Below are 25695 nucleotides of genomic sequence, written 5' to 3' on the forward strand. Positions count from 1 at the left end.
AAGGTCTAACCAAGGTTTGGTATAACCAGTACTGGTTAGAGCTCAAATGAGTCATATTCAAGAAACCCAAATTCTGAATGTCAAACTGGAATCTTAGACTCTAAAACTAACCTGATTATAAGTCTAGAATATTAAGGTCAATTTTCAAACAGCTGGATAAACTCTTTGATAGAGGACGACGTCTATTGTCATAAGTCAGAGCTGCACTGCCATCCACTGGCCTTGATGGTTTAGAAATGAGAATTTAGGTCCTATTCCCACCTCAATTCTTCTCGTTTTGAAAAATTGACATGGTTTGGGCTTAAGGTGGGGAAAAGGGGATCCGTAATAGCTTTGTTACCACTCCCCTCAAAAATCTACAACAAGATAGTAGATTAAAGATGGACGCAAATTCTTTGCTTTTCTTCACATTGAAAAGTGAATTATTTCCTTCTCCTTGAATCTAGATTGGCCTTAGTGACTTGCTTGATCAATAGAATGTAGCATAAGTGACATGCTGGGAGTTTTGAGACAATTTTATAAGAAGCCTTTTGACTTCTATCTAGGCCTCTTGAAATGCTCTCTCTGGGACCCCTGAGTTAGTTTGTAACTACCTAAGACCATGTAGCTGGGGAGACCACAGGTAGGCCCTCTGGTAGGCTGTTCCAGTAGAGTTCAACCTTCCAGCCATCTCCATCCAGGCAGACATATGAGTGAAGCTATCTTGGGCCTCCAGGCCAGCCCACCCACCACCTGAATACCACACCACGGGACCTCTTATAGATGCCTCGTAGAACAGAAGAACAGCCCAGCCAGGTCCTCCTGGAATTCCTGATCCCTGAAATTGTGATATAATAAAACGGTTTTATTTTAGGCCACTAAGTTTTGGAGTAGTTCATTAAGCAGCAATAGATAACCAGACCAAACAGTGATGTATTGATCTTTACACTTAAAAACAGAACAAGTGGAAAAAAAGAAGTGTGGGCTGTTAGAGAAGGTGAAAGAGGAAGAGGGGAATAAAATTCTCTAAAAAGATATCATAATTGCCGTGGACACGAATGAAAGATGGGCTAGGGATTTAGAAGCCTCACAGAAGATTAAAAAAATCAGAGTCACAAATTTTTAGCAGGCTGCTACTGTGATTTGGGGCCACACTCACAACTTGGACCCAACTTCTTAGAGATTCAGAAGGAAAACAGCAGTACAGTCTTGCCTCACGCAGATGCTGCGAACAGTAATGAATAAACATGACAAATAAACATGCTGCAAATAAGAGCTGAAAATGTTAAATATGTAAGAAGCAATCTTTGCACCTACTGAAAAATCTTTCATCAGATGATTTCAAATTTGAGATGTCTCAGGAGAGAATAACTTTGAAAACACAGATTTTTATTTTTTGTACTTTTATTGAAAAGATACATTTAAAAAAATACACAGACATTTTACCATTTACAGATTGCAGATATAGATGCTCTAAAAGAGTTCACTCTATTTTGTTGATTTATGATACCTCTTGCCCCCCGATATCACAAACATTCCAGTCTTGTTGACATCAGCTTAGAAGGGGGGGGCACAGGAGCGAGACCTGCAACGTATTCAGTGAACAGAAAGACAAATTGTTCAATTATAAATTTTTTATCTTCTGTACATTATTGCATTAGGGAGCCACAAAATTATGTAGCATCATTACAAATGAAAACAGGTTAAAAATGAAGAAGATAATTACGTAGAAATACATGGATTCATTGTCTTCTTGCAGAATGCGCAAGAGGTGCAAACATGTGCAATTTAGGAAGCTCTTGTTCTGTTTGTGTACATTTGCTTAGCAACTCCAACGGTGTGGAAGCTACGAAATAAGTTAAACAAAAAGAGCAAACAGGTAGTAATTATAGCTATGTTATATGGCTTTCTATTTCGTTTAAATATCACCAAATAAAATGTGAAATAAAGAAAATACATTACTTTATCTTTTGTTCTCTTAAAGAGAAAATTCAAAGCTACTTTGCTTCCTAACATTTACACAGCAACTAAAAATGTTTAATTCAGACAAGAGATACACATCTAGCACTACACAGGATACGACAGTACTCGGGTCTACAACAGTACACAATCCCTGTCAACAAGAGTACGCCAGAAAGAAAACGCTGCGATCCGTTGGGGAGATGGTGTCCACAAGGCAGCACTTGTGTTCATCTGTTTTTGTTCCACACTAGAATGTGCCCAGTTGGATTCCAGAGTTATTTACAGACATGTGAGGAAGACCCTAGTTTTCAAGTCTGTCAGGAAAATATTCCATATTGTTTCTAAGCCAGATCACACCCATGGAAAAATAGTCAGAGAATGATATATTTTTATGTATATATTTTTCTGACCAATACGTTTGCAAGAAACCAAATATCTCAGATATACAAATTGAATGGGGGGGGGGGGTGGACGACGGCGGGCAGGGAGAGGGACTAGGGAAATAAAGCCTGTGCTGCTCAGATTCCTAAATGATAGGCGCGGTCCCTAAAAGCACTCTTGAGTCTAGTGATCTGTTCTTTGGAGTCGGGCTCGGGGTGGTATGCTCGCTGCATTTTGTGGCTGCGTGGGGGCACTGAACACGAAATGCTGACATCGCTGAATCCTTTTGGCTTGCCTACTCAGCTCTCCTACTGGCCTCAAGCGCCTGGGGCTCGTAGACGTCAGTAGGGAGCGAAGAGGATGGAGGCAGGAGTGGCGCGGATGGGCCCGTGGCCCGGCCTCAGGAGAGCTGGCGGGATGGCTGGAGCCTGGAAGAGGGAGGCGGACGGCCGGGGCGGCAGCGACAGCGCCGAGGACACTGCCGCCGCCGCCGCCAGGGGCGAGGACAGGAAGGCCGGGGCCAAAGGCTTCATCATATCTTTCTGGAATGCAAGTTTTGCCTAAGAGAGGGAGAAAACCGGTAATGGAGTGGGGATATTGTTTTAAACAACAGCACCACAGATAGATTTTCATAAGTAAAACATCAACATTAAGAAGTCAGATTTTAAAAATCTTTACTCTCAGAAATGATTATTTTCTCAAAGCTGGTTTCAAAGGCTCTTGGCATACCTTTACTTTGATTTGTTTCCATTTCAACCCTTTTCTGGGGGTCTTTGCCCCCGGGGACTAGGACACAGGAAGACCTCTTTGGAGAGATGCTAAAGCTATTTTATGCTGCTGCCCTCAAGGGAAAAACAAACAGACCCAGAAGATTTCCTGCGTAGACAATGGAGCTCACTTCAAAATTCTGACTTGCTTAAACAACAAGGCAGCCTTGAGAGCGGCTGCTTTGGAGAATGTGCATGACCTCCATGTGACTTCTTTGAGCACTGGGTTAGGTAACCGGGTTCGGGATGTAAGGGACCCATGGAGAGTCAAGAAAACAAAGTCAGTTGACACCTCTCCCTCTGGCCACTTAAAGAGTATTCCCTGAAAAATTGCAGCTCACAATTATCTGTTGTTGGGAATGATTGTAAGTGGACTAGAAACATTCTCCATTTAAAGGAATCCCAGGTGGAATCAGTCCTTGATTTCTCTCTTTCGCAATCAGGAGGAATTTTGCAAGCTGGATTTGCTTAATACAGGTAACACCTGCTTGCAGCGTCAGATGGAGGGTTCGGAGAAACTGGAAGGTAGTCTTGCCATCGCCTCCAGCTGGCCAATCCCAGCTTCAACCTCAGACAGAACGCCACACTGGGCCGATTATGAAATCCATCCATCTGGGTGTTTATATGGCCTCTTTGGCTGGAGCTCTTGGGTATTTTAGCAAAGAAACTGAAAACAGCACATATATTGAGAACAGGTAAGACAGGCTGATTACCAACATGCCTGCTAGACTTGGAAAGAGAGAGCAATACAAACACCCACTTCACTTTCTGGCAGCAGAAAGAGAGAGCGCAAGCGAGCCAGAGAGGAGGAGGATATTAAATAGATGGATTTTTGTTTCAAGAAAGCAATCCCTCTTCCCAGGTTCAACACATTCCAGGATGCCTCAGACACCACTTGTCCTTGTTCCTGAGCCTTTTCTTTATAGGCTAAAGAATATAGTTTATTCAAAAGGCCCTGGTAAAGAGTAAGGCATTAGCTCTTAAAGAGGTTCAGTTTCTCTTCTCTAAGGAAGCATCCCTCAAGTGTCCTACAGCAGGAAACAAGCAATTCATTAAAACTTCTATGAGGGCTATTTAAATTCAAAACCTTTCAGGACCAGTCAGTCCCTAGGCTCTCCTTACCTACACTCACCGCGCAAGCCAGCAAGGCTGCCCCCCAAACAGGTGAGTGGGTGAGGTGAACTTACTGCTAAAATGCTCGGGCTCCGCTGGAGTTTGTTGTAAGGACTGTATTTCGGCTTCAGTGGTTTCCCTGCAACTCGATCCTTATGCCTTCGGCTAGAAATGTGCTGAAAAGAGTTTGATGCATTAGCTGAAGCTAAATGTGAGTTTCATTCCATGTAAAATGTATTTCCTAGGGAGAGGTAGCTGGTTTCTCCATTTCCAGTTCTAGGTCCCTAGTTCCAAGGTGGCGTGGGTAAAATCAGCACACTCTCTAAATTAGGACTTGCTCCCCACTCAATTGTCATGCCTCTTGCCCTTCCCTTCCTCCGTAGCACTTAGCCGATTTTGCCTGCGCCCTGACTGATGAGTCTATGCCCTACCCAGATTTTGGGTCCTTGGAAGACAGGGTGAACATCTTACTTATCTTCCAAAAGTTCCTGCTCTACTGTAAGGTCCAGGTGACCACTGTGCTCATCTATCTCTAACACCTAGCCTGGAATCTGACATACAGTAATAGTAGGTGCGCAAATATTTGGTACTTTTTCTTCCACATAGCACCTGCATGTTGTATACTGTATGCATCCTAGAAAGGTTAATAAATTTAACTGTGAGCACAGTTGAGAATCATTATATAGATTAGAAGATTCACAGTCAAGTGGTGACCCCAAACAACAATGATGACCAATTGAAGATACACTACCTGTTTGAGCTGAATTTCTGAATTAACGTGAACATCACAGATCTCACAATGAAATGTCTTGTTCTGTAGTCCTGACCCCTTACTGCCATTCTGCATCTTTAATCTTGACCCGGGTCTAGGATAGGACTTAATTGGACCAGCCCCATTACGAGCTTCCACCATGGTCTTGTGTTTAGATCCTAACATAGAAAGAGACATACATTAAATAGCTATTTAAGAACTAAATGAAGCTCTTTGTTTTCTTATCCTTGACAAGTTTATCTTCAGGCTGAATTTCCCAATACTTTTTGCTAATGACCATTTTAATGCTGATTATAAGTTTAACACAGTTTCGTTGTAAAAAGTGGGAAAACATGACTATATAAAAAAGAAAATAAAGATTACCTATATTTTTACCATCTAGAGATAACCACTGTTATCATTTTAGTGTATTTCTTTTCAGGTTCTTTTTCTGGTGTACTGAAAAAATTTTCAAAATTGGGATCATGGTAATTAAATATCCTGAAAATTTTACATATCAAATCATACACATATTTTCCTATAATTACATTTTAATGGCTGAGTAATATCATCCATCATATTGGGTTACTATGATTTATTCAACATTTCCCTACTGAGGGACTTTTAGGTTGTTTCCATTTTTTTCTCTTATAAGTGTGTTGCGGTGAACATTGGGCATAGATATTTGTCTTCATTTCTGTCACTTCATCATAATGAGTTTTGGGAAGTATTAGATGCTTTTGAGAAAATAAAGAAGGAACAAGTTTTATCTCTAGCCTGCTTTTGCCTTGCTGTTTCCAAAGTGATTATATCAGACTTTTCTGAGAATCACTCCTTTGAATTAGAAAACTAGAGAAGACATTGAACAAACCTAATGTTTGAACAACAAAAGAGATGGTGTTCTGATGGGCAGAGTTGGGTTTTGTTATGAACATTATTTAAATCCCTGCTGACCTGTGTTGTGTGCCTCCAGCTGAGACAGTGAGTTCACAGCCACTTTGCATAGTGAACAATAAAGTAATTTTTTGGCTTTTTCTTCTTCTGATTCAGAAACAGTACCAGGAGCTCCGTTGGTACTCTTGGAGGGAGAAGTGGCTGCTCCAGGGGGCAGAGGTGTTGGGCCAGATTTGAGGAGAAATGAGCCGCCTTCAGAGCTTGACGGCTGACTGGAAGTGGTGACCTTTAACTTCCCTTTATCTTCTAAGAGAGATACAGAGAGATAGTATTAAAGCCTCATATATCATATAAACACAGATAAACTTACAGGAATTCAAAATAGAAATTTGATTTTCATGTGTAGTTTTTACTCCAGCACAGACCAGTTCATTGAACTTTATTGAAAAAGAACTCCCTGCCATCAGTTTCCATATCAGGTTATCAAAGCATGATGACTTATGAAAAATGACTTTGTTCTCCCACTTGCAGCAGGTAACTTTCTGTCTGATGTCCTTGACTTGTAAATGTTGCTCCAGGGAAGTCTGTAATATATGGGAAAACCAGCTACCTTCCAATTTGATTACATCATATGATGGTAACATGAAATAAGTCATGCAATGGTGGTTTCATTTGACTATTCGTGTTTTAATTATGACATGAATATAAAGTTAAAATTCAATTTTTACACCAAGGTTAAAATTTTAACTTTGGGGTAAAGGGGAGGGAAGAAACATGGTTAATTTTGATTATGATTAGTTAAGTTTTTGCTGCTCATTGAATGGCAATGCAATTTATCCAAAATGCAACATGCGAAGATTCCATTCGTTATACTTATTAGTTACTGCCAGTCTAAATCATAAGTTTGAAATAATGACATTAACCATAAGCACAATAGGAGGATTAGCCAAATCATTTACAGACATCTTGGCATTTTGAACATGTAGCTGCTAAATGCTTATGATCCCCAAAGCCCATGTGCAGGCTATAAGAGCGGTCAGAGTGACTTTAATGGAATCTAACATTTCGGGGTTCATTTGCTATTCAAGACAGGCTCTGTTCAATGGCTCCTTTGGGAAAGAAACGGGAACTTCTTAGGAAATAGCAAAATCCATTACATGTTTAATTCTAGTAGAGCTGGTGCTCTTAGAAAATGTCTATAGATATGCTGATAAACTCTCATTAAGAGAGAAAGGGAATTAAAACTGAAAATTCATTTGTTAATTGCTCTAGCTAATTTGGAACTGTGTACCTTGGCCTAGGTGACCAAGAGGGAAGGCGTGACTAGGGGAAGAGCAACATGGTAGTGTCTGTCTGTTCCTCACATGGGGCCAACTACAACTTTCACACATCAAAAATGACAGGAGATCATATTTCTACTTAATTGATTTAGGGATCAGCAGTTGATTTCCATCCCTTTTCCTGCATTGGATCCATCCAGCTCATATCTAGGCATAGCAGGGATTCTACAGATGAATTCAGGTCTTGGTGGTGTTTGGAATAAATGAATGCTCAGATCCCTTTTTATCTTTGGGTTCCACAATCTAAACTTCCTCTTCAGCAGCTTTATTAAAACTTCAGGATGACATGAAATATGACGGAAAAGATCTTAGGCTTTTACCAAACTGACCTCAATAGTATGAGAGAAGGAAAGAAAATCATTCTTCCTAAGTGGCCATGGTAAGTAAATTAGATTGAAGATTATTTCAGGTCTGGAACTCTCTCATCTAAGGGTCTCTCTGAATTTGCAATTTTATAGAACTCACAAAGCAGCAAAATAATTCAGTAACCTTAACATTTGCCCCTATGAAATTACTCAGTTTCTTGTGATGGAAACTTATTGCACAGCAAAATCTTTCCTTGCTTCAAGCATTTCATAAGATATTTCATATAAATTTGGCCTAAATAATCTCACCTGTTTTAGTCATTTACTCATTCATTCTCTCATGTTTTCATGTTACTATTTTAATGTCCCTTATATTGATCTCCCTCATACACTCTTACATGTACACAGAACTTTATAATTTACAAAATGCTGTCACTTACATTGTCTTAGTATCTCTCACAACAAACCTGTGAAATAGGTAAGATCCACAATGATTATTCTTGTCTTAAAGATGAGAAAACTGAGGCTCATCAAAATTAAATAATGTTCCACAGATTAGTGGGTAGCATAAATGAACATGATCTTTTCTCTAACCGTTCACTGTGTGGTGCGTTAATCTTCCTGCACAAAGGGAGGACTTCATATGGCATTAACAGTATAACAGGCGTACAATAGTCACCTGAAGCTGTGAAAAAGCTGTTGCTTTGTTTTACAATTACTGTTTAGTTTTAAAGCATATTTGCCTTAAGTGAAAATATCTTTCATACTCAATCATCTGATTTGGGTTACATTGAAAAGATGGAGGAAATTACATCTTTTTCTCTATATCCCTATTTCTTTAAGAAAAATTAAACAGATTTCCTTTTCATATCTCATTTTCAAAAGATTATTTATTCATTAACAAATGCATATTAGCTATATGCTAATTGCTGACAATGTGCTAGACATTGAAGAGAATAGTAAATAGAGTAGGTTTAGAGTTTAAGAAAGTAACAGTTTAGCAGGGGAAATGAGACAGTCATTCAGAGATCTCCAGTTTATGATAGAAACTGGTAAGAGGCATGAGAGCGTACAGCAGGAAAGGATTGCTTCTAGCTAGGAAGAAAGAGACTTTTTCATAAAGGAAGTGGTGTTTAGGCTGGGTTTTGAAGGTCAGATTTAGATAAGCGTGGAATGGGGTGAAAAGGAGTGGGAAATGAATGGTTAGAAGTGGAAACATGAGGACATGCTGTTAGAAAGCTCGGGGTTTGCTTGGTGAAGACCTGGTAGTTGAACACAGATGACTGCAACAGATGTAATGGGAGATATAATTGTAAAGGTGGATTGAGTCAAAAGGCAGAGGATATCTTAAAACTATTAAAATAGATAGGAAGGGTAGCCATTTCCCTTTTAAAAAATACTAAGAGGTATGGTGTGTTTAACATTTACATGACTAATATTTAGTTAGTTTTTATCCCTAGATAAGCCAGAGTCTTAATCTTTGAGGATATTAAGGATATATTTTGACTCTGGAAATATTCAGAGAATTGTTCCATTGGATTAATACTAGCTAGTCAATAAGACAGATCCTAAAAGCAGGAAATTCACTGATGCAGTAATATATTTAAATTGTGGCATCCTTTCTGGATGTGTAAATTTATAAGCTTCAAAGCCTTATTTTATTATATCTCATTTTAATTGCTTGATATTTTCATCCAAATCCATTATATTATTTCGCCTTCATTACTGGCATTTTTAAAGCCTCCTTATTTTGTGTATTTGAAAGTTTAATTAATGTACTGTTTACTTCTGTTTCTTTTAATAAAGATGCATGTCATCTGGAACTTCTGGTTAATACAAATTCCATTTTCAAGTATTCCCTCACCTAATGTTAATTAGCCGGTCTTCTGACTGTCTTAATTATTTCCTGATTATTCACACACCTTTTTTAAGGCTTTACCCTACAGGATTTTGAAGCAAAATTTACTTAGCTACATCAGAATTTCCCTTTGTAATAAATATCCATAATTTATGCATCCAAGTGAATTTAGTTCTTCAAAGCAGCCTTCTTGGGAGGTTCCGTATTGATTCACTTATTTTCCAAAGCTCTAAACATTCTGAAAACCTCTCTTTTTGGAAATGTTTTCATATCTCATATATAACATGTGAAGGAAATCAGTCTTCAATATTCAGTTATCACCTTTATTTTTTACTCCAAAAACTTTACTCAAATTAACCCACCTATTCATCAAACTTAGCACTATATTACTCAAACACAGCCTCAGAGGACTAATATGCTAACCCAGAAGATGAAAAGAACATGCCAGAAGTTCTGATAGCAGTTTTCAGAAACTAATCCTGTTGGTAACTAAAAGAGCCATGTCTAGATATAGGTCTTACTTTTAAATGCAATTAATATTCCACATTGTAGTTCTTATATTTTGAAGTAGAACTTTGGAAACTATAATCAAATTTTTCCGATTCCACTTAAAAGGTTTACTCTTGAGTTTAATCTTATTAATATAGTAAGATTTTCTTTTCTTTTTTCTTTTTTTTCCTGAGGAAGATTTACCTTGAGCTAACATCCATTGCCAATCCTCCTCTTTTTTTGCTTGAAGAAGATTAGCCCTGAGCTAACATCTGTGCCAATCCTCCTCCACTTTATACATGGGTCGCCACCACAACATGGCTGACAAATGGTGTACATCCACACCCAGGATCTGAACCTGCAAACCTGGGCCGCCAAAGCAGAGCACACCAAACTTAACAATCACAACACAGGACCAGCCCTCAAATAGTAAGTTTTTCTAACCTAAGTTTCAATGGTTTAATAACAGATATATATTTTCCCCAATAAATTTATGCTCAATGTAGAAAATAAAGTCAGATAAAAATTTTTTAAAAATTAAAATTACCCATGATTCCATTCCCTAAAATAAATGTGGGCAAACTTTTTCTGTAAAGTACCAGATGGTACATATATTAGGCTTTGCAAGCCGTTCTTTCTCTGTTGCAGCCACTAAACTTTGCTATTATAGCAGGAAAGCAGCCACCAGCCTGGCTGTGATTCAATAAAACTTCATTACAAAAACAGGCAACAGGGTAGATTTCGCCCACAGGTAATAGTTTGCCGACCCTTGACTTAGAATGATTCTGTTTTGATATCTATTACTCCAAACCAGTTTTTATACAACAGTAAATATGAGTAGACAGAAACATATTATCCTATAACTAACATTTCTCACCTAGCAATAAATCAAGAATATCTTTCTGTATCAATAAATGTAGAATTGTATCATGATTTATAACACTAAATGATATTTACTTATGTGGATGTAGTATAATTTATTCAACTTCTCTTCTTTTGACATTTGGGTTATTCCTGGTTTGCACGTTTACAAAGGTTAAAAAAATACTGAATGGGACCTTCTGTTGCTTCAGAATGAAGGACATGACCTAAAACTGAAAGCAGTTGTCAGAAGTATCTCAGCAATGTTCATCAATCATGTTTGTACTCCACTGAATTCAGCATCTTAGAGAAGGTCCCCAAGGAACCCCCAGACACATACCTGTAGCATTTATAAGAGGGAGTCGAACTTATCCTGCTACCAACATGCTATACCCACATGCCTGAACTATATAAAGATGGGAAGACTCATTGGCATGAGCTTCTGGCCTGGTTGGGAGCTTCTGAATCCAGCTCAACAAGGAAAGCTAGAAGTGCAGATAGGACGGGATACAGGTATTTCATTCTCCAGTCAGACAACTTCTGATGTTAGTGATCTGTGCCTCATACTAGACCAAGTAAGAGGAGGGAAGGTTAGAGAGAGATTGGACTGGACCAAGAAAGGGCCAGAAGTAGAAGAACCTGCAGTCTCAATTTGGCATGTCAAGATTGAATGCGTTTTCTTTGGGTCAATAGGACATCTTGAAAGGTGGCCAGGCTTGAGCCATGTTGTTAGTACCAATACAAGAAGGTTGATCACCAGGACCCTGGCAGCAAGAGGCTGAGGAATGGACCTCTGGTGGCGGGGGCTGGGGAAGGATTAGAAGCACCACATGAAGACCTTGCACATGGTCCTCAAGAAGCATTTGGACACCTGCTATGCAGAGGGCATCAATGACTGTGTTAAGTACAAAAATATTTGCTTTTCCTCCCCCCCTCTAATTCCTTCTACCCCTGACAATTGGAAAGGGCAAGAATCAGAAATGATATGATGGGAAAGAAAAAAGAGTAGACTATGTCCCTTCCCATAATCCAACCTGAGCCAGGAGGAAGGATGTGTTCAACTGGATAAGAGCCTAAAATTTCAAATAAGACCAGACATTTTGACATCTGACAATGTCTTTGAGGAATGAGAAAGGGAGATTCAACAGAATATATAGGCAATCATGTTTGTACTCCACTGAATTCATATATGTATTCAATAGACCAGTTATATAAACAGCATTGTGCATAGACATCTCTGTATACTTGTCTGATAATTTCCTTAGGACCTACACTTTTCCTAAAGAGGAATTGCTGAGACAAAGAGCCTGTACATTTTTGAGCTTGTGATGCACAATGGCAAATTGTCCTCTAGGTAGTTATACAAATTAGTACCCTTAGAGCTTTGTAAGAGACTGCCGGCTTCCCTGTACCTTTACCAGCCTAATCATCCATTGTTTTTGCCAATCCAACAGGTGAAATACAATATATCATTGTTAATTTGATTTGCATTTCTTTTAATATTAAAGGAGTTGAATATCTTTTCATGAGATTAATGATGATTTGTGCTTCAAAGTAATTTAAAAAAATTCTTAATACTGAAAGGGAACTAGTACATTTTTGGGAGTTAAAAAATTTTACACTCACCAGGAAGTAAACTTTACTATAATAACAAGCTTCCTTTTATGCATAACTAGTAATGTTAAGTTGTTTGGAGCATGATTCTTAGAAGCTGAATGCAGAATTACTATTTAGGGAAGTTTGCTTCTATGCAGAGCAAAAAAATTGGCCTAATGGCTGCTCTCGGCAGTTAGATCTTCCGGTGATAGTAAAAGTAACGATCATAATCACAAATCTATAGCTGACACTAATTGACTACTCGCTATAAACCAAGCAGTATCTTAAGAACTTACATTCATTATCTCATTTATTTTTCATACACTCTAATGAGGTAGATACTATTACTATCTGTATCTTTTAATTTCTTTTTGATTGAGGTATAAGATATACTGTAAGGCACATAAAATTTAACAAATTTATACATATGTATACATCTATGTAAACACAAGATAATATATATAGAAAATGTAAGATATTGATATATGAGATATAAAGATACGGAATGTTTCTTCCGCCCCAGAAGGCTCCCTTGAACCCCCAATCAGTTGATACTCCCTCTCCCCACAAAGGTAACCACCGTTCTCATCTCTATCAACTTAGATCAGTTTTGCTTATTTTTGAATTCCATATAAGTAGAATCAGACAATATGTATTCTTTCGTTTCTGCCTTCTCTCACTCAACATTATGTCTATGAGATTCATCCATGTTGTTGCACATAGAAGAAGTTTGTTTTTTTTCTCACAGCTGGGTAGTATTCCATTGTATGACTGTGCCACAATTTACTTCTTTTACTATTGATGAACATTTAGAATGTTTTCAGTTTTTGGCTATTTTGAATAATGCTACTATAGCCATTCTTATACATGTTTTTGGTAGACATAAATACTCGTTTATATTAAATATATATACATGGGAATGGAATTGCTGGGCTTTAAAGAGCTATCTATCTATCTTTTTAGTAGATTCTGAAGACAGTTTTCCAAAATGGTTGTACTGATTTATTTTCCTGTCAGCAATGTATGAGAATTCCAATCATTCCACATCCTCTCTAACACATGGGATCAGTATTATCAGTCCTTTTGGTTTTAGCCATTCCAGTGGAGTTGTGGTGGTATCTTATTGTGGTTTTAATTTGTATTTCTCTAATAACTAATGATATTGAATACTTTTGCATATTTTTATGGGCTAATTGTGTATCTTCTTTTGTGAAGTGCTTGGTCAAATGTTTTCCTTTTTTGTTTAAACTGGATTCTCAGCTTTTTTCTTATCAACTTATAGGAATTATTTATATAGTCCAAACGAGAGTTCTTTGTCAGATATATGTATGACAAAGCATCTCCCAGGTGGTGGCATGCTTTCCTCTCTCTAAATGTTGTCTTATGATAACTACAATTGTTTAAAAAGAAAAAAACAACCAAGGCTTAGATAGGTTAAGTAACTTGCCCATAGTCATTCAATTAATAAGTGGGAAAGCATGGATTCAAATACAGGCTTCTGAATCCTGAGCAAGTGCCTCTTACTGCTCTTCTGCTTTGAGGGAGAATAGACTAAAAATGCTCAATCTCAGTAATACCTTCTTGAAGGCCTGACACTGTTGAATAAAGGTAAGTGGATGGTAGTATCTTTGTACTTAGTTAAATGATGCCATACAAAGAATAGCACATTATAGGAAAAACTTGCTGAGAACCAGGTAAGTGTTTTAATAGTTTCTTCAAAGGTTCCGACATTGCATGTAACTTAGGAAAGCAAATGACAACAGCCTTTAAAAAGTCCATTTCAAGCAAAAATTTACGTAGGTGTCATTATCCCTGAGTTTTCTCTTCCTGGCTAATTTCTCAGCAGGATTAATGAACACCCAAAGAAGGTCTCTGATTCCCTATATGAAGTAAAGATTTCCTTGCATTGTTGCTTTTGATAACATGTATCTTGATTTATCAAGTTGTACAAATTAAAACTACTAAGAGGTATCATTTCCTGCCTCTGAGAAATGGCAAAGATTTAAAAATTACAGTAAGGGAAGGGAAAATAAGATATAATACCCATATATACTGCTTGGTGGGGGTGTAAAATAGTATAACCATCCTGAAACGTATATGCAGTTCATACCGTTTCACCAAGTAAGTCCCCTCTAGGAACATATCCCAAGCAAATAACCATCCATCAGTCCAACAAAGCCAACAAATAATTATTGAGTACCTCTTATGTGATATACACTATTTTAGGAACTAAAGTTAGAGGTGAAAAAGACCAAATCTTTGACTCAATGAAATTAATTATCTAGTGGGGGAGACAGAAAAGCATGCATGTGTATAAACACACACACACACGTATGCTTATATATGTATTTATAAAATATATATGTAATATAAGAAATATATATGTAATAGATAAAATATTTTCTATATGAGCATATAAAGTATCTGTATATATAATATATATATATTATATACACACATATATATATTCTCTTAGTAATAAGTGTGCTAAGAAGAAAAATAAGGCAGGGCACGGTAACAGAGTCAGTTCAAGCCTGTCTAAAGAGGTGATGTTTGACAGACACTGAATGAAATGGTAGGAATTCTGGGAAGAAGAGCATTCCAGGAAGAAAGAATAGCAAGGACAAAAACCTTGTAGTGAAACAAGATGAAGAAGGTGAGGGAAGAGGGGGTGAATGCTGGCTGAGTGGTGGAGGAGCTGACGAGGGGCCAGATCACGTACAGTCTGGTAGAGCATGAGAGAAATTTGGATGTAATCTAAGTGTGGCTACTGAGCAGGGGAGAGAGGTGATCTGAGCCATGTTTTCATAAGATCGTTTGCCTGCTATGTGCAGAATCGACTGTGAAAGGATAAACACGAGGAGATCAGTTAGGAGACTACTGTAGTTGTCCACAAGAGCTGACACTTGCTTGGGCCAGGATGGTTAATAGAGAATTGAGCAGTACTTTCTGAATATATTTGTAGGTACAAATGACTAGACTTATTGATTGATTAGGTGTGGGATATCGGAGAAAGAGAGGAATCAAGGATCACTACTACAGTCTTGGCATGAACACTCGGTGAATGGTGGGTAATGCCATTTACTGGAATTAGAGAAAATGGTATTTAGGATGCTAGCCAAACTTCCTGGTCTCTCTGCCAGGAAAACTTGGTTATTCCTAGTCCATCACTCACGGATTAATCTCAAGCAAGTGACTTAGGTGATTGGTACCTTAATCATACATGTGCAAAATACTACCATTTTCTCATTGAGCTTTAAGAACGAAGAAGATTGTAGAGGAAAGGCAAGGGCTTCAGGTGCAAGACGCAACGAAAAGTTAATAGTTCTGGGGCCTACGCTCAAGCAACACACAGCCAATGTTAATGAGATCAAGGTCATGAGATCTGTTCCTTACTCAGGGGCTGTGGATATTTAAATCCATGCCATTTGTCACTAAGGACTAAAAAAAATAGTGGTCCAGTCTTTATAAGCAAATCACCACAATTGGACAACTCCAGCTCATACCCCATGCCCTAAAGCAATAATCTTAATTTGGGGGGCCAATATTATTCATCTATTTGCATATTATTTTTTATCATGATTTTAAAAGACTAAAATTTTAGATAGAGTTTTAATGTGTGTATTTTTCTTTCAATGAAAATGTAACAGGTTCTCTGCTTATTGTGTAGTCATTTGCCATTTGTCAAAAAGAATCGTTGAAAAACCATAAGCCCTGCCCATTGATATCTACCAATGTCTTTCCAAGACAGTCCTTCCAGAACAGTGAAGGAGCCCCAAAACTTGAGAAAAGTGCTCGGGAAAGCAAGGCCACAATTTCAACAGATCATACTTTGTGCTTTTTGAGGTCAGCGAAGGATACTGCTTGTCACTTTTTACAATTAAATTTTCCTTTTTATACTTAATATTGTACTAAAAAGAATTAAGCAACAGAGGCATGCAGTGAAAGGACTGTGGGTCATATTCTTTCCTGTATTCACAAGCACCTTGTCCAACATCTCATTATTCTTCTGAAAAACAAAGCAATGCCCATATTACTGCTTAACACTCATTAAACCAAGTTAGCTCACTTCGATAAGGAATTCTGAAATCATTCTCTTCTCTTTATCTTCCCATTTTCTGAATAATGAGAAATTAATGAGTGTCAGTCAGAGTACCTACTTCCTTACCAGTTGTGCATTCTTGTGAGAAATGAAGCTGAGAGGCCCATGGGGCTCTGCAGCAGATGAAAATACACTGCGAAGCTGTATGTATGTCCCTTGGTGTGTTGTAGAAGACTTCTCAAGCCTTGCCTCATTTGTCCCCTCCTTATCTACACATTTGACATAGGACAAGTGATAGAAACCACCAACTGATGACAGATATTTTAAAGTTTAAAGTAGAATTCCATTAAGGTAGTTAATGGGTTTGCAAAAGAAAAAGCAGCATGCAAGCTGCAAGATGAACAAGCCAATTGGGCACCTTGGAGCTCTTTGCAAAACAAAATCTAGTAAGAGATATACAGATGCTTGAGCATCATCACTGTATCGGTGGTATTCACTTGTAGTCTGACAGGACTACACGTGTCTAAATGAACAGGTTTAAGACTAATGTTGCAGATATCGATCAGATACAACAGTCAGTTTGCCTCCCTTTATTTATTAGAAAGATGAGGTACAAAAAGAGCTTGGAAAATCTTGGAATAATTTGAATGCACTATTTAAAGATTTTTTTTTTGAAAGCAGAACTCCCTTGGCAATGCAATAAACACATTCATTTTAAAATTCTGTAATCTTATAGATTAGATTTGCTTAAATTAGGAACATATATAGTGACAAGTCATATACGTGGAAAACAGGTCAATAAAACAGACAAACAAATGGGAAAAAAGTGATTCTATAAGAGGAATAACTAGTCAGTCAACTTCCCAATGGAATCTTTATCCTTCTTCTTAAGATCCCTACCAATACTGCAAACCTCTCATGAGCAAATGTCTGCTCTCCTATTTCTTAGAGAAATAGCGATGCTGGATGAGTTTACCCCTGATGTTACAATTTCTTCCATCAGCACCTATTTTCTTTACTTCTCTGAGGAAAAGGTATATGCTTCCTCCCAGACTCTCTATCTTTTAAATCTCTTCTCTCTTTCCTATAGCTTCAACTACTTTCTTTGCACTGGGTTCTATATGTTTACAAAATGCTGAAACTTACATGTTCCAAAAGTCATTCTCCGAGTTGGTTTGCTCCTGGAACTTTCCACCCACCTTCTCTATGGTGATGAACTCAAAGTGGTTGTGTGAAGTGGCTCTTTCCACTTCCTCTCTTCCTGTCCATCTTTACCCTCCTGCAAAAGCCAATGGTCTCTCTTCAACCTTCTCTTGCATTGGGCACAAGTTCCTTCTGGAAATGCCTTTCCCTTTGATGTCCACAACACTGTCTTTGCCTGGTCCTCCTTCACCCTCGACAACAGCTCATTCTAGGCCCCCTTCACCAGCTCCCATTCTTCTGCCTGCCCCTAAGTGTTGGCATTCCTCAAGGTCACATTGTTATCCTCTTCTTGGGCATTATATGATCTAATTTACTCCAGTGACTTCTTCCACTTCATTGACATAAATTCCTAAATCCACAGGTGAAATCACTGCCTTCACCATAAGTTCCTGACCCTTTTTTCCATAACAGTCTATGGGATATCTATTTCTAGATGTTTCATGGATATTTCAAACTCAACATTCCTGATATCAAATGGGTGAGCTGCTTCAAACAAGGGCCTCTCCAAGTGGTCCCCATATCAATTAATGACATTATCAATTGTATGTTGGAACTGCCAATAATGATTCTTAAATTCTTCCCTCTCATCTTCTACATTTAATGAATGACCAAAGTTTATTGACACTATCTTCTAAATATCTCTTCCATCAGCCTTATTCCCCCTCCGATCCAGCAGACATTCATCAGCATCTACTATGTGCCATGGCCTCATTTTGGCCCTCATCTATTCTCTCTGGATTACCATAAAACTTGTTTACGGATCTTGCTACTTTGAGTCTCTGAACCCACCTTCTCCTGCCTTCTCTCTTTATATGCTCATAGTCCTTTTAATATAATTATATTATGATCTTACATTGACTATAATAATTTTTTTGCACTTAAAATTATTACCAGGAAAGAGATTCTTGAGTTCTGGAATAATGTCTTAATTTACCTTTGTACCCAGTGTACAGAAAACTGTAAGTGGGCAATAAATTTGTTGAAATAAGGAATGTTCAATTCAATGCAGTGTTTTCTAGCCTCACAAATAAAAATGCAAGAAAAATTCACTGTTAATAACTGAATCATAACTAGTGAAATAAATATAGATAGAACAGACAAATACATTTCAGCTGTTGATTATGTAAAATACTTTTATCATTGTTGCCAGAGATATATTTGAGCAATAAATTAATGTAATTTGAGACTGAAACAATGCTCTTAAGACTGAATCTCCTTGAGATGTATTAGGACAGTCATAATAACAAACACCTTCCTTTGTGCCAGGTCCAACATTTTGATGTTTGATAAAATGAACAAATCTGTGGATTTCTTTATCTCCTTTATTAAAAATCCCACACAAACTTACATATAAACAATAAGCACGTACCGCTGCTAAAAATTCTAAAGTACACATGGAAACAAAATGTCACCAGAGTATAGCCAGTCCTCTTTGCAACTAAACTGCTGTCCTGTTCTCTGGCAAGTTTTCTTGTGGAACTATAGCTGTCCTGTTGGGAGATTCATCACAGGCTTGTATCCCAAAGACCCATCCTGGCAATGTTGTAAGCAGTCGGTAACAAATTACATCATACTATATTCATCCGCGTTATCAACAATTGCATGGTTGATATATTTGTGCAATGATGCCCTTTAAGAAATTCCAAGCACTATGTCTTGTGACATTATTTAATTTCCCCCATCATTTTGGGTAAGAGATGTCCATCACTGAAGGTGTCATTATGCAGGCTTTGTGTCTTAAGTGATGATACCACTCATGACCAACCTAAACCCCAAGGCACATAACCTTTACACTAGGTGGCTGGAGACTGTCCCAGTACACTGGGTACATCCAGTACCCAGGACACCCATTTAGGCTTCCTTCAACTAGACGCTTCCTTTCAACTAGATCTGATTCCAAGTGTTCCCAAGGGTTACCCAGCATAGTATAGTATGGGCTAGTTTATCTCACAACAACTACTCATTAGCTGACTTACTTTATTAGTCATAGGACTTCTTGTTGGAAAATGTCTGATCTCAATGCCCCACTTAAGGGTGAACTGCTGGGCCATGTTTGGAAACTGAAAGAGCTCTATATAGTTTATGCTATTTTGCAGATGTGAAAAACAAAACAGAGTACTTAAGTGACAAGCCTGGAAACATCAAGTAGCCAAGGGAAGACACAGAAATTAAAGCCAGTTTGTGAAATTCTCAGAGCACTAAAATATCATACATTGTGCCAGTCTGATGCTGGTGGGCCCTTCACATCCAATGCCATGTTACCATGCCTCCAGCTAAATTCCAGAAACCCTCTCTCCTCCAGAACTGTTGATCACTGTGAAGCTTGCTGATTCCTAATTAAGTGTGTTTATGTCTAATTTTCATATCTTGGCCTTTAGACTAATCCTGGAAGCCGGAAAAATTGTCTATAAATTAAAGTGACTCTTCACTGAATCATTGTTTTACCTTAAAAAAACAAAAAAGCTGATTTATGTTAGAACCCATGAAAGTCAGGCGACTAATTTTGAAAGGTTAAAACAGTTCCTGTACTGTAATTTCCTGCCAGGCTACAGAAATCCCCTGACTTAGGACATCCCTGCTCTTTCCATTTGAAAGCCTACGTCAATCGGAGTCTGGCCATTGGGCTAAACCCTACAGTGATTTTGTAGTCCAATGAAATGACAGTCATTGCCCTCCTTGTCTGAGCACCACACGACAACTGACCTGTTGTCCCTCGTGCCACTTTGTTGGGGAGCAGAAGCTGTCAATCTCACATTCAGATAAAACTGTGGCATCTCCAAATATCACCCTGTTGAAAGCTGGCAGCCTACATTCTGTCTCGAGGAGCTGGCACTGACACTAGTCAACTTGCCACTTTTCTAAGGGAGCACAAAAGAGGGCTTGTTTGCTAGAGTTTGAATCTAATGAACAGCTTTTGCCTATTTTGTGTAGTTTTCCAGCCATTTGACTTATACAATAGACAAATCATATTTCAACTTTTTCAGGTTGAAAAATTGCCCCTTTTCCAATTTGTCACCGAGAGATGTGAAACAGCTATTTCTGAGGCAGCTTTATTATGGAAAATAGAATAAGTAACTCATGTCACTCAAATCAAGTCCCTCAGGGAGTAGGTCCAGTAACAATTCAAAAACCAGGAATAAAATTAAAAACTGATTTTCTAGGCGGAATAAGGAGCAGATTCTTTCTCTTCTAAATGAATAGCCCTTTACAGAGGAAACATGATTCATATGGTGCAAGGAAAACATTTGAAGCTGTTCCTCCCACCTCCTTCTTCTCTAGATGCAGAGGTTAGGGTTAATGATGCTCTACTCAGGGAGAGGTACACACTCATAATAGAAAGGTTAGCCTGAGAGATGTTGGGGAAACTGAGTCTTTCTTCATCTAAAAAATGTATCTTTATTTAATAGAGAAAATACAAAAAGATACTACTGTCAGCAAACAAGCTTATTGGCTCCAGCTGCTCCAGTGAGACACGTATAGGCTCTCTCTCTCTTTACGGACCCAACTGGGTCCTGCCTGCCCTAAGGAGACTATGGAAACCTTCAGGGGCCGGACTGCCCAGGCCTAAGAAAGCTATCAATCCTTTAAAAATATACGCTAGAAGCCAATCATACTTTCATATTTTGAGTCTAGCATTTGTGCCTAAATTCAATCTGCTGCTTTATTACAAAGGTGTCAAAGCCAGCTTTATATTTAAGACCCACAGATTGCAGGAGAAAGTCTGTTGACCATAGAAAGTCTCCTTTAAAAAGTGATACTAATCCAAGAGTCCTGGGCCTCCAAAGGGGTTTGTCTGGCTTCCTCGTCATGCTAGGTCCCTTAGGAATGTTGCAACATGGGAGCTTATGACTGTGACCATAAGAGAACTGAGCAAAGAAGAGACATGACATTGCAGTACGGACTGTGAATCTCCCAACTGTAATGCAAAACAAATGGCTGTTTCTTTCCCATCCTACCTGTGCCCCGAGATGTATAAACCACACCAAGTCATTAGAAGAGGTTATAATGCAAATAACATAGCGTGTGGAGAGTAGAGGAAAAAAGAAAAAAGCAACCATAACCCTATCATAGCAAACAGGAGTTTTTAATCTGGGGTCTGTGGACTTCCAAGGGGCCCGTGAGTTCACGGGATCCATGAACTTGGATGGCAAAAAATGTATCTTTATTTTCATTTATCTCTACTTGAAATTTGGCATTTCCTTAAATTTATAAAGGAAGGCAACAAACTAGAGCAGTCTTAGCAGGATCTGTAACTTTGTTACAATGGAAGTCAGATATTTTCATCAGACATTACAGTTTTCATGGAAAGCCTGAAATACCATTTATGCGCATTACCACTTCAAAATTGTGGTAGATCTTAGACTTGTTGCTAGATCTTGTTTAGCACATTGTTTCTATATCACTATATCACAACAAAAAATTGACAATGGAATTTCAATATAATTGGTTTTCTTTGTAAAACTATACATTTCATTTTATGATTTAAAAACATTATTCTGAGAATAGGCTTCACTAGTCACTCACAGGGACCCATGTACAAATATAGGTTAAGAATTTGCGTGTTGATGCTCATCATTTCATTCTGCCTTCATTTCTCTCCTTAGCTATCACTTCAACCACTTTCTTACCAACATCCTAAATTCCCTTCCTTGTCCCCAAGTGTCTTTTCATTCCTTCAGTTATTTAAACAGCATAGTCTTTCACATCTCAAGTCTATGGGGTACCTACTGGTCCCTCTGATGAGAATACTCTTCTCCTTAACCCCCAAACCGGGGCCGCTGTTTGCCTGGCTAACTTCTTCTCACCCATCAGACATAGAAAGCTTAAATCCCCTGCCTAGGCCTTCCCTTCCTTCCCAGACTAGGTCAGTGGCCCGTGCTTTTCACTCATCAGGCTTGTCATCACTTGTTCAGTATCTTCCCTTCCAGACATTTTCTCACGAGGACAAGGCACAAGTCTGCCTGATTCACTGTCGTTTACCCAGTGCTTAGCATGGTGCCAGGTATTCAGTGGAGGTTCAATAAATATAAGCAAATATAATGCATGAATAAACCATTTTGTAAGTTTTGATTTAACATATTACATGCATTTTTCATGTTGCTATTTTTATTTATTTTAAAGCTGCATAATATTCTATTGGGTACAAATACTTTATTTAAATAATTTCCCTAGTACTGATCATCTTGTTTCCATTTTTCATTAATACAAATAATACTATGATGGGTATCTTCATGCATAACGTTTGATTTTTCTTGCTTTGCATTTAGGATTATTTCCTTGGTATAAATTATAAGAAGAAGAATTAACTGGTCTAATGGAATGAACATTTTTATGGTTCTTGATTTATTCTATGACATTGCTTTCCAAAAGGTTCTCTCAATTTAAAATGCCATAAGTAATATAAACAGAACATCTGCTAATGACTTTCAAAATACTTAAAAAAAGTACTCTCAAAGTACTTACTGGATATTACTCATTATGTCTTATGGATTAGTCAAGGGATTGGGTAAAATTTTGGTCAAAAAGAATAAAACAAATAACTTTTCCTAAACTCAAAATGCAGTACACTAATTAATTTCCACATTGCATAAAAAGATTTTATTTGTTATTAGATAACTAAAAACAAAGATATTGTGCTAGAGAAGACAAATTATTTTGACTTAGATATGGCCGTTATGCTAGTTAAATAGGCAAAAATCATCATAAGATTCTGACAGCAGTTCAGATCTTTGAAAGCAAGGAATAAAGTAATCTCTATTGTGACAAGAAATTCTAGTATTTATGTAATTTCATATCTGAAAGAAAACAAAGCACATCTTTTCTAGAGGCTAACTAATTAATAGTACACAAGAAATACTAAAAAACTGTACACTAAGAAAATTTTTTTGCAAGAAGCTAGAAATAAAATATATGGGCTGACAAATTTCTCTGTATTTACAGACATAAATGCCAGCAGGGACTTGTCAGGCAGGGGCATGTTTCTCATTCTGATTACACCCTCCTCCCGACTCCTTTGATCTCAGGAGCCATGCTGGCTCCAGACGGCTGCTTCTGCACATGTAACACCCAATTTTCTCCCTCAACAAATGGATGGTTTGTCTCTTCTTTTGATTCTGTAGTTGTACATAGAGCAGACGGTTGAGCTGTGAGGTGGGGCATCCACCTTATTGATTAAGAAGAAAAAGAGCTAACCAGCATGTTCTTACCCTGACCACATTCTAGGGAATACACCAGAGCGTCCCCTATTAACTTCTACTTATTGATATTAATTTAATATATGCTAACCATATGACTACCATGTGCAGGATGAAGTACCAGGAGCTGCAGGAGACATAATGGATGAAGTACATTAACTAGTGGGAGAATGGGTAGAAAGACATTTCCTCCACTACACAAAAATGGAGGAAGATCAACAAGGTCTTTCCATCTTTAAATGCCCCACTGGGAGAGTCAGGCTCATCAAGCCTTAGTATCCTGGAATGAAAACACAAGTCCAAATAATTACGACAAGGGAATAAAGCAGGCACATAAAGAGGAATGTAAGTGCAGGCCACTGTTGCACGGCAGCCTGGCATGAAATGATTGCAGAAATCAAGATAAGGACAGGGTCTGGAAGTTTCCTTGAACAAACAATTGCTTTTTATGGCTATCACTTACTAAGTGTCTGTTAGGTGATAGGCACCAAGCCAGGCACATTTATTAGTTCATTAGTCCTTACAACAACCCTGGAGGTAGCTATTAGCCCTCCCATTTTATAGATGGGGATATAGAAAGTCAGTGAGCATGACTTGGCCAAGGTTATATGGTCAGTGTGAGGTGGAGCTAAGTTGTCTGACTTCAAGCTCATGCTCTTTTTACTAAGCTATACATGCGAAGTAGGTAAATGGCACTTAAGAATCATATCTTGGTTAATATATCCTTATTCAAAGCCACTCAAAACTTGATTTTTTTTTTTTTAACAAAACCAATTGTAAAATAGGGTGGGGAAAGAAATAACACATCTTTCTGAGATGTCAGACTTCTTGAAGTGTGACCTAGTGACAAACAATCTCAAACAGCCTTCAAAAGGATGTGCAGTAAAGTCCATAAACCTTCATCCAAAGGCAGCATATCATGGTAGTAAACTTGAAGTACTGCCTGGGTGAGACTCTGGCCTTGAAACTCCTTTCTATCTGAATGACTCTGAGCTATTATTTCCCTCTCTAGGTCTCATTTTCTAGTATCCATCAGATGATTGTTATAATCATTAAATAAGATAGTATAAATAAAATGTTTAGCATATTAGTACCCGGCACATAATGATCATTCAGTTAAACATTAATTATTAGTAGTAAAACTGTAAAAATTATTCTTTGCATATAAGTCTAATAAGCTTGGATCTGGTATTCAAGAATATACTATGTTAGGTGCAGTATAATGGAAGATGGGACAGCTGACCATCACAAGGGGCAGCTGTCACCTCTCACTGACAGCAGCAAGAAGGGACAGCTGAAATAAGATGCCCCAGGAGGACCAAAAAACAAAAAACCAAAAAACTGTAAGAACATCAATAATAGGCATTTTTATTATGCTTCACACTTTGCAAAGCTGTTTCCCAATCATTTCATTTGATCCATACAACACTGCTGTGACATAGGGAGGGCATTATTCCATTTTGCAGATGAGAAAAGGGAGGTTCGGAGAATTTAATGCCTTCTCTGGAGTCATAGCTAGTCAAAAGAGCAAAGAGTACCGCAGTCTATAGATGTGCTGTTCGATACAGTAGCCATGTGTGGCTACTTAAAATTAAATAAAATAAATATTCCGTTCCTCAGTAGCACAGCCACATTTCAGGTGCTGACTAGCTATGTGTGGCTCGTGGCACTCATGTTGGTCAACACAGATTATAGACCATTTTCATCACTTTAGAGTGTTTCATTGGATAGCACTGGTCTATAGAGATGAGAGCACCAAACCATTACTACATAATACTATGCCTGGAGTCTGTGATATTGAACCTAATTCTCGAGAAAGAAGTCAGGAAAGAGGAAAATACTTCAGAAGTATTTCTATGAAGAACACTTTAAGCTGTGTACTCTACAGCTAAATTGGTGTGTCAATAGCCCATGAGCATCATGAGAATTGGGCCCAGAATCCCCCAGAGGGCCTGGTACC

At 38.0% G+C, this 25695-nt stretch overlaps 1 protein-coding gene across 12 annotated transcripts in view; it reads right to left on the reverse strand.

Annotated features, from left to right (window-relative positions):
* Positions 1-1470: 1470 nt before the first annotated feature.
* ZNF385B (zinc finger protein 385B) overlaps positions 1471-25695 on the reverse strand; it is a 387462-nt gene continuing 363237 nt past the window's right edge. For all 12 annotated transcript variants that reach the window (XM_044768627.2, XM_044768623.2, XM_070508197.1 and 9 more), the window contains 4 exons: positions 5908-6153; positions 4954-5132; positions 4277-4378; positions 1471-2882 (listed from right to left, as the gene is read on the reverse strand). In XM_044768627.2, the coding sequence (XP_044624562.1) occupies positions 2664-2882; positions 4277-4378; positions 4954-5132; positions 5908-6153 (746 nt within the window). In that variant the 3' untranslated portion in view covers positions 1471-2663. The remainder of the gene's footprint in view (positions 2883-4276; positions 4379-4953; positions 5133-5907; positions 6154-25695) is intronic.

Source organism: Equus asinus, chromosome 4, assembly GCF_041296235.1.
Source record: "Equus asinus isolate D_3611 breed Donkey chromosome 4, EquAss-T2T_v2, whole genome shotgun sequence".
Lineage (NCBI taxonomy): Eukaryota > Metazoa > Chordata > Mammalia > Perissodactyla > Equidae > Equus > Equus asinus.